Genomic DNA, 10,294 nt, shown 5'->3' with positions numbered 1-10,294 from the left:
CTCTTAATTCAATGAGAAGAAAGGTTTGTACTAATATTGTTTAGACAAGATATCATGTCTACATCTTGCCCTCTGAATAAATACTATGAAGACAATATTTAATGTATTGATTATTGTAACTGTCCTAGTAACCTGTTTTGAAATTGTTTCTTTGCTATTTTATCTTCTCATTAAAATTAATAAAAAATTAAAAAAAGGAAATCCAAATTACATTGAGATTATATCTCATCCCATGCAGATTGTATATTACAATAATACACAAAAGCATATTTGCTGGTGAATATGTAAAAAAAAAATTAGCCCTTATACATTACTGGTAAGAGTACTGGTTCATAGAGCTATGGAAATTTGTAGGTGGGGGTCCTCCCAAAATCTAGTCTAGTGGTCTTATTTGATCCTAATTTACCATTCCTTGTTATATATTGAAAGGAATCAACTATATTATATAGATACATATATATCTGTGATTATTGAAACATGATTTAAAAAATAAGCAATAGGGCAGCCTTGATTCCCAGCAACCCATGAATGGATGACTAAAAACATGCAGAAGAGTAATAACTAGTCTTACTAAAGTATAAAATTTTGTTATTTGTAGTGTAATGGGTGAAACTTCAGGCCATTATGTTAAGTAAAATAAGTCATGCTCAAAAAATGGCAAATAGCACATTTAATATGTGGAATCTAGAAAAAGCAAAAAAGAGACAATATTAAAGTAGAACTAGACTGTTAGACGAGGAAGAGAATCACTGAGAGTAAAAAAGAATGACAGGTAAAATGGCAGATGGAAATGATCACTATAATACATGTAAGAATATACCAAGTTGAAATAAATCCTGTATAACTAATATGAATTAATAAAAATATTGAAAGAACTAGTGAAGGACCTTCAGAAGGTAAGCACATCAATATATGAGTAAAATGGAAATATTAATAAAAACACTATGAATCTAAAAATGCTGCTAAAATATAGAGTAGAAAACATAAATGATGCAAAAAATCCACTTTATGGATAGTTAGATTTGATGAAATAGAAAAGACATCAAGTTTAACAGAGGACATCAGAAATGGCTAAGAGTGACAAAGGAAAAGGAATGGTTTACATAACCTATTACGTGGATCACTTTCAAGGGGGCTACCATGTAAATTGTGGTAGAATGCTCAAGAATAAGAAGAAATTAAAGAAAGGATTTGTAAAAATACTGGTTGTAAACTGCCTGAATTATGTGTCATACACTATGGGAAACATGATTATAAACTTAAATCATCTAAGAAGAATAGGGAAGAAATGAACCATAATGTGTAGAGGCACAGAAGGAAAAGGGGTCAAATAAGAGAAGTTCTCACTTTCTTATGATCCCTGACACTGACCGAGTCTCCAAGAAAAATATATAAAATAGTGAGATATGACCTAGGAGAGCTTACAGAGAGGTTTGTGTTACTCACTGGATTTGGGTTTTCCTGAATTCTGAATTGCATATTCATACCCCCAAATATGCAATATATGCAAATCAAATCAGTAAGTGGTACCATTTTAAGTATCCAGCAGACAAGAGAAAGTATTTGAAAAGATTATCTAATGAAATAAGAAAAATAAAGAATATGATGTCATCATTTGTATGAGAAATCACTGGACTAAATTGAATAAAAATTAATTTTGAAATGACTAAAAAATTACTTGAGAAAAGCAGACATAAGCAGTGCTAGAAGCCTAACAGAAGGAAGGTATATATGTGCTTCACAAATCTAAACAATATCATAAGAATACTCAACTGGCAAGTTTTATCATTGAAAGAAATCTAAAGCCAATGTAGCTTCTCTGTAAATAGCATTGAATGCTCACCAAAGTTACCTACACAACTTTATGCTGACAAAAATAAGGTCTCTGATAAAGCAACCAGTCAATAAATACAGAGTCTAGTGAAAATAAATTCAAGTTTCATCTGGGCATGCTATCTGTTCCCCTGTGAAGGTGGTAAGGTCACCTGAGAAGCCAGAGGATTACAGTTCACTGGTCCACCGTGACTTCTGACTCATCTGCAAATCTAAGGCTCCCAAATCACCCTTAGAGTCAATAATTCACACGAAGACCTCATGGAAACCACAAAGAAATGTTTGTTTTACTTGTAAAGTTTATTACAGGAAAGTACAGAGAACAAGAAAGTATTCACAGAACAAAAGAGAATACAGGTGATTTTGAGGATAAGTGCCTGTGTAAGCTCCCAGTTGTCCTCCCAGTGGCGTCACACAGGTACCACTTTCTAGCACTAGTGAAACACTACTCTTGCAGATTTTTAACAAGGCAGATCACCGTAGCCTGGTGCCCAGAGCTTCTCAAGTGCCATCATGAACTATCCATGTGATTGGCTTTTCTCCTATTAGTCCAGAGATTGGGCAATTCCTTCATGGTCTGAAGTCCCCCTCATATATCACATTGTTATATTGTCTGTTGACCATAGCACCAGGCAAACAAAGGCCACTTTCTTCAGGCATGACATTTCAAAGTCTAGGATTTACCTCCCAGTGGCTTAAAGCAAATGATAGACCTCACTTTGGGTAAAACTATATACTTAGTCTTTTCTACCCAATGATCTCATATAGTACAGGATTTGTGTCTCTCCATTGTGTATTGCACATATTGCATACAATATGACAATAGTATCATATGTGTTTGCCCAACATTTGAGGAGCCTAGTGTGTGGTAGATACACATTTATGCTTACAGTGGTTCTGTCCCATGGCTTTTTTACACACACTTTTAATGTTAGTTAATTACACACTGTATTTCCAACTTAAAGGTGAATGGCACATGGAGTTAAAGGGTGTGGAGCATCCAAAGTGCACCAAGGAGTGTAACAGCAATGGTGAGTTAAAGAGTTCTAGGAAATTGTAGGCATGGTACTTTTGGTTCTAGGAGAATAAGGGGTATAAAGCAATCAGGAATGGAGGACAAAATGGACAGAAAAGTATAATAGATCAAAGTGGGTAAACAGGAAATAAAAGGCATAGGAAGTTGTTCATTGACTAAAACATATAACAGTCTGGTCAAGGTGCAAACATGTCTCATTGCAGCAAAGTGACAGTCTGTATGTCATAGATCCCCTACCCATCCCCTACTGACATTTGGACTAATGAGCCTGTGAAATCTCAGTGATAAAAAAATGAGAGAACATCTCTGCTGAGGCCATGAGACCCACACTGAGAAATACCTTTCCAGCAATAACAATCCTTGTTCTCCAAACATCAAGTTATTCATTAAACCACTATCTAATTTGAGAGCCTCTGCACTTGGCATAAAGTGCTTTGATCTTTCTTTACAAGCCATGCCTGCCAAGCTTACTTTTCCCATGCACTCTGCCATTTACTCTATGTGCCTTTTTGTTAGTATCAGTAAGAGCTGTGGTCACTCTGGACTTTGGGACTTTGCTCCACTGAGAGCAATTGGTCATCCCAGAAGCCCTTGACCTTGTAGGTCTTGCATCTTTCTTCTGCCGTGTGGTAGGTACATTGCTGAGTGAGAGACTGAACTTTCTGCAGTGGTTTCAGTAAAAGGTGCTTGCTTTTCTCAGGATATCTAAGTCTCTGAACCTGGGCTTAGCACTACCATTATGGCCTAGAAATCTGTTTCCTGTTATCACTGAATCTGGACCTTGTCCTAGTATGGAAACAACAGAGTTCCATTGGGGTTGAAGACAGTTGTACTTAGGTTGAGTGCCTGCATGTGGCCACACGCCTGTGGCCTTGTTCTCTGAAAGTTTTATCCATTTCATGGAACGGCTAATTGCCTGGATTTGGGCTGGGACTGTGCCAGCAATTTGGGGATCTACTTACTATGATGCTGGGTGTATCCTGCTGGAGAGAACACTTTTCACCACAGAGCTGTGAACAAGAGAGTCTTCAGTTCTATGTTGGCAAAGTCCTGAATGTATGTACAGCTTCATTTCTTACTGTTCCTTTCCATTTTCTCTATCCCGATTGCTCTACTGTGTACATTGTAGGTCAGTGGTTAGTAACAGCGACCTTTTTCAACTCTACTTTGACTTCCTTTTGTGTGTGCTCCAAGGTTGTCTGTGAATGATGACTCCTGTACAACACTGTGAGCTATTTTTTGACTTTTTAATGGATGAGTTTCTTTATATGTGATTTTTATGTATTGTTTGATTTCTCTTATTTTCTTTTCGATTCTTTTTCTTTTTCTTTTTTGATTAGAAACTAGCCATGTAAATATAGTATGGATATATCACTATATCCCCTTCCTCCAGATACTGCCTTTTTTGTTTGCTTGATCATGTTTTGGACTTTGTAGTGTATGCTTTGTACTCTAGGTTGATGAACGTAAGGTGTTAATCTATTCTTCTGAGGTCTTTAGTAGGGTTTCTTCTTGACTAATTCATGCGCTATAATGTTCTAAATTTTAAAAATGCAAACATCTTTAAATATCATACATCCTAAATGATTACCTGACACAAAGGGTAGAGCAAAGAGTTAGGGAGAAGTAATCAGGAAAAGGAAAGGAGAGGAGAGGTGTAGCTGTCCTTCAGCATCTGGGTCAGTGCCTCTAGAAGGCACAGTCAGCATTCAGTTTCCTGAGTACACGCCACAAAGATCTTGAGTTCTCATGATCTCTAATAGGTATGGGTGGGCTGCTCGAGGAGCACATACGTATGACCTCGTGCCATGCATATGGGGATGGGCAGATGCTACACCACTAAGAGATGAAAATGCCAGAAATTTAAACTAATTCACTGTTCCAGTTTTATCTTGGATGTTGCAAACCTTCAGTGTGATTTAAACTTCCACAGTGCTCATGGTAGACAGGTTCTGTAAGCGAAGTATTTATTTGCATAGAAAGAAAAATACTGGATTAAAATTTGCAGCACAAGTATTTTTAAACTTGTATTAAATATTGCCTTACTGGGTAGTACATCCTGCAAATAAAGAATTTGTTTTTTTTTTATATATATAATTCTTCAAGGAGAAAATAATATAAACTTTAACTCATGGTTACATATTTGGCTGGAAAAATACCAGTTTGGCCTCGAAGTTTGCCTTCCCACCAATCGAAGTGTGACTCCGTTTTTGATATAACTGTGATTCTTTCACCAGCTTGAAATGGCAGATCACCTGGCTGCTGCCCTTCAAAAGAATACAGCGCTGTCACCTCTACTGGCTGACCAGAGTCACCAACTCTCTCCTGATAGCCTCTACTGGCTGACCAGAGTCACCAACTCTCTCTCAGGATATAGCTCATGTTCATTTGTATTACTTTGCGAGCCAGAGTTCTGCTTGGGTGGTGCTGATGATTGCTGTGGTCTTGATGCTGGTTTTGGAGGTAACTCTTTAGCCTTCTGCTGCTCCCGGGCGGCTCTCCTCATGTTGATGCGCTGTCCCTCGTGCTCATACTTTTCGGTGAAGGAATCGAGAATTTCATAGAGGTCTTCTGCCTGAGCGGGCCGTGGCACATCTCCAAACAAAATGTCATAGGCACGGATCTCCTGACAGTAAAATTTCCGGTTGGTTTCCTTCCTCTCGATCAGGCAGCTTCCTTCCAGAGAGATGCCAGCAAAGAGGCCCCTGGACTTGCAGTAGGTGAAGACGGCTGCTGGGCTCCTGAGAGCCACGTTGCCTTCCAGGTTCCTTCCCATGGGCCCCACTGCCACAGTGAAGTTCCCCCCGAGGGTCAGGTTCCCGCCCTTTGCAAAGGCCTCCACAGCCTTGTCATAGTTCAGAATTATCACCAGATCTGAGACCTCAATTCCTATTTCAAATCCCCCACTGAGCCCAGCGATCCCAATGGCGGAGGGTGCAGACCACTTTCCATCTGGAAGGCGTGCCAGGACAATGCCGCTGCCTCCTCGGGCCGTCACCAGGAAGCCGGCTTTGATCACAGACAAGATAGCCAGGCCTTTTGCCTTCGCAATAACATGGGCAGGTATGATCTTGTCAGGTCCATTTCTTGAGGTTATTTCTGTGAATTCTCTTAATATTTTTGCAGCCTTCTTTGCTTCTGACTTCAGATTTGAAGGTATAGGGTTATTCATCGTGCCCAGCTGCTCCGCCGGAGCCGCACACCTGCCAGGAAGAGGAAGGGCCGGTAGACAGGTTCTGACAGGGCGGTTCCTACCTATTAGTCACAAGATTCATAGTGAGGTGGGTTTTTTTTTGTTTGTTTTGTTTTGTTTTGTTTTTGGCGGAACCAGGGATTGAACTCAGGCCCTTGCACTTGCCAGGAAAGTACTTATTCTACTGAGCCGTCTCCCTGGCTCCTCCTCATGAGTTTAATTGCCCCAACTGATACACATATGAAAGAATGGTAGCATTATGGAAAGAGATTAGCATGCTTGGAATGAACAAAGTACGTAGAACAGGCAGCATAGTGATGGCATAAGTTAGTGAAAAAACATGTCCACTAGCACATAAAGAGTATTACATGAATTTCATTGTTAAAGCCAACTTTTAGTAGATATAGCTAAGACATAAACATAAAAGTAGATAAATGGAAAAATATGTTGCTTCTACCAAGTTAATCAAAGATTTAAAAAATGTAAAAAAGTACATTATAGATCAAGCAGTTAACAATTAATGGTATGCTTAAATATAATATGTACGTTTGTTAACATTTTCTACAATGGTTATAAAATGGGTAATAAATATCATGCAAATGATATGAATGTACATGTGCTCATACCTGCAAACAAACAAATTTATACACATGTAAACATATAATATACAAGTATATTTGTATAAGCTGCCAACCTCGTGTGATATGAATATATCTGTGCTTATAATTATGTAAGACAACTAAAAAACCTAATAATTTTATAGAAGTTTATAATTTACATGCTCTGCACATTAATAGGGGATTTTCTTTCTTTTTTTTTTTTTTTTTTGTACATACCAACAAAGCCTGAACACACTGGTTTCATGGATTATGAGAGAAAGAGGCTTGATATTGGGGAAAACCCAGAAACTACTGCAGTTTTATTCACCAAGAATGAGTTGGTGTTACAAGTAAAAGACAAAGAAGAAAGATGAAAGTTTGTAAAAACAGACATAGGTGCTGACCAGGAGAAGGATTGTTTTAGTAGCTCTGGACTCAGGAGAAGACCTAAGGCATCTATTAGTCCTGTGGATGTGTCTCCTCTGCAGCTTGTGCCTGTGCAGGATGGAAACCATGGAGCTTCTGGTCCAGAGCACGAGCCCCACGTGAAAAACATCAGCGAAGGCCAGCAGGGCTGCAGGTAGTGGCTGTGGTGTTGTCATGACGAATACTGGAACAGTAGCCATGAGAGTTGAGGCTTGTGAGATTTTGCTTGCTCCAGTTCCCAGTGGTGTACATAAGAAAAAGAACATTTACAAGGCTGCCCAAAGCCCAGGTCAGGCACAAGGAGGAGCCAACATACTTGGGAGCTTTCTCTTTAATCTCAGCCCACCTGGAGATCCTGGGGCTGATGGTGATGGCTTGCAAGACACTCAGGAAACAGGCGCTGCCAATGGTTACACCTCTTTGCACTCTGTGTGGATAGAAAAGTAGTTTGAACCCCACATCATGGAGGGAAACGTGAAGCTTGCCAACCTAAAGCTGCCATGGTCTGAGGTACTCCTCTACCTAGGAGAGTTAAGAGGTTGGCTCCAGGCAAGTGTTTGAGAATCAGGTCCGTGCACGTTAGCTTGCTCCCAGTGAAGTAAATGAACAGGTAGTAGTAGAGAAGAGAGGAATTGCCCAGAACTACAACCACAGTCTGTGACAAGATCACTCACACAAGCACTTCCCTGGCTGCCCTCCCAACCAGTGCCTGTTGGCTGAGCTGAGGACCCTGCAAGGGAAGGGAAGGCACAGATGGCCTCTTCCAGGCCACATGGACCAACAGCGTCCACCTGCCATGAGTTCCCACTGAAAACTATTTACTCAACGTTTTCTTTTACTAAAAAAGCTCCAAGGGTTAATTTATGTTTTAAGAGCATTTATCATATGTAAGTTCCTGCTATGAAGGCATCATCTTTGATGGCTACTTTCTTTTTCACCATCTACAATGCAAGCATTACTACTATTTGTACAAGAAAGATGACAAAGTCTTAAGCACAGGGAGGTGAAATGTTTGTCTGTGTTCACACTTTGATTAGAGGTAGGGAGGGACTTATCCCTGGTTAAATGCTGATGTAGAGCACCTTCACACTTCCCTAAAATCTGTTTCACTGGATTCTTCAGTTATTCCAGCAAAAAAATCTATCTATCTATCTATCTATCTATCTATCTATCTATCTATCTATCTATCTATCTATCTATAGATAGATCCATTTTATACTCTTTCATAATATTTGATGTTTCATTTCCATTTGTTGGCAAACATTTTTTCTGTTGGCCAGTACTGGTTTTGAGCAAACATCAGGTATCTTAACAATGCAAATGCACTGATGGAAGTTACCACAGCAGAGAGCTGCCTCCTGGTAAGCTATGAGAAATGAGGCAATAAGACTGAGTACCAGTTTTATTGGGATAGATAGATAGATAGATAGATAGATAGATAGATAGATAGATAGATTTTTTTGCCAGAATACCTGAAGACCCCAGTGAAACAGACTTTAGGGAAGTGTGAAGGTGCTCTACATCAGCATTTAACCAGGGATAAGACCCTCCCTAACTCTAATCAGCTACTGAATGACTCACTTGGCTTTAGGTTCTGCACTAAGTACAATAACTCCTGTTACAGGAATTGTTGAATAACCACGCATCTCAGTTACTTTTCTCTCATTGCTGGGACATAATGTCTGACACCTAAAATTAAGGAAGGAAAAGTTTATTTAGTTCACGGTTTGTGGAGGTTTCAGTACATACTCAGCTGTCTCCAAGGCTGAGTGGCACATGGCAGAGGGCAGCCTTTCACGGGAGTGGAAAAGACAGCAAGGACAAGGGGAGGAGCAGCAAGTGTGTCAGCCAGCAAGCCTCTCTCCTTTCCTTATATTGTATGCACTACATACATCCAATATGCCCCGGGGAGTGTGTAGCACTCACACTCAGCATCACAGCATTGGATCATGAATGAATCACAATTTCGGGTTGCTTTCCTACGTTTGGAAAGTTTTCTGCTATTCTGCCAATGTTCTTTTCATGTTGTTTGAGTTGGCGCCTTTTTTTTCATTGTTGTCTGTTAGTCTCATGCTATTCATCTTTGCATTGTCCTGCAGCTGCAATATTGGTATTGGTATCCAGTATTTCTGGATCACTGCTGTTTTTAAGAGATCTTTCTTACCTGTTTGCTAGCTGCAATGGTATCTTCAAGGTCACCATTGCAGCTGAAAGTGTGTCTTCACTTACATTCAAAGAAGTTTGCCAACTTTTAACACAGTTTTTAGTTTCCTGTATATCTCTTTGAATGTTTCATACATTCTGTTTCTTTCCTGTGTTGCTCATTCATTTCCATCATTTTTTTCTATTCTCTATTTTTTATCAATTCCTTCTTTAGAAACGCAGTAATTCTTTCATTATAGTTATCTTTTATTTTGAACCTGGGAGATTGTTTCTGATCTGATTTCCTCTATACCCTTCTGCAGTTGTTTCTTTATTCAGTTTCTATTATTTCAGAGACTTCAGGTGTGTGACCTCGAATTTCTTGTACGCTGACATCTCCTGGATTGCTTGTAGGTAGGCTCAAAGCCTGAGATTGCATTTCGCTCCTTCATTTTGTCAATTTCTGATTCAGAGAGAACTCTTCTGTTTTGATTTCTGTGATACTTTTTTGTGAATATTTGATAGTATGTAGCTGTGACACTGCAATCAAAACCTCTCTGTAAAGAGTCTGTTCTTTACGTTTCGTTTTTATGTCAGAGATTTTTGTTGTGTGTATGTCTCAAGATTTTGCCTTCTCTATTGATAGTGTGATATTGTTCCCATTGAGCACTGTCCTCTATTCTTTGCTATATGGCTTTGAGGAGGCTCTTCTCCAAGCATCTCCCAAAGTTATTACCCAAGGGAGACTGATGGGTCAGGACTCAAAGTTTCCTGGGCACCTTGCCCAAAACATTCCCTCCCTTGGTTTCTTAGGTAACCTACACCAGCCCCAATCCCAATGCTGCCCCACACTGTCTGTCTGGGCACCTCCCCTTTACATACCTGGAGTCTCCCAAGCACACCACTTCACCTAAGTTACCACCTGCTACCTCAGTGCCACAAGGATCCTCCCATAGGTCTGGTCCACAGTCTGGACCCTGCTGGGCCTAGTGGTAAATCCCAGCTCATTGTGTCCAGCTGCAGGCCTCACCCCCTCCTCCTGGCTCCATTCTACCAAATTTGACC

General features: G+C 39.8%; 1 protein-coding gene across 1 annotated transcript; it reads right to left on the bottom strand.

The window, feature by feature from the left end:
* Nucleotides 1-4,822: 4,822 nt before the first annotated feature.
* Nucleotides 4,823-6,078, bottom strand: LOC101579409 (SH3 domain-containing YSC84-like protein 1). Its single transcript, XM_004644644.2, has 2 exons — nucleotides 5,237-6,078; nucleotides 4,823-5,205 (listed from the first exon to the last, which is right to left on the bottom strand). Exons 1-2 carry the CDS (start codon nucleotides 6,039-6,041, stop codon nucleotides 4,994-4,996), a joined length of 1,017 nt encoding a protein of 338 aa, XP_004644701.1. The 5' UTR covers nucleotides 6,042-6,078; the 3' UTR covers nucleotides 4,823-4,993.
* Between the last annotated feature and the right edge of the window lie 4,216 nt (nucleotides 6,079-10,294).

Source organism: Octodon degus, unplaced genomic scaffold (assembly GCF_000260255.1).
Source record: "Octodon degus isolate 3935 unplaced genomic scaffold, OctDeg1.0 scaffold00206, whole genome shotgun sequence".
In the NCBI taxonomy this organism is placed as follows: Eukaryota; Metazoa; Chordata; class Mammalia; order Rodentia; family Octodontidae; genus Octodon; species Octodon degus.
Note: the sequence above shows the minus strand (reverse complement) of the source record. Positions and strands in the feature narration are given on the sequence as shown.

Bases quoted from the DNA above. Each gene is read 5' to 3' on its own strand.
- LOC101579409 (XM_004644644.2), bottom strand. From the start codon at position 6,041: ATGAATAACCCTATACCTTCAAATCTGAAGTCAGAAGCAAAGAAGGCT. The intron at 5,206-5,236 runs AGAGAGAGTTGG...GGTCAGCCAGTA, and splicing joins TGAACATGAGCTATATCCTG to GAGGCTATCAGGAGAGAGTT.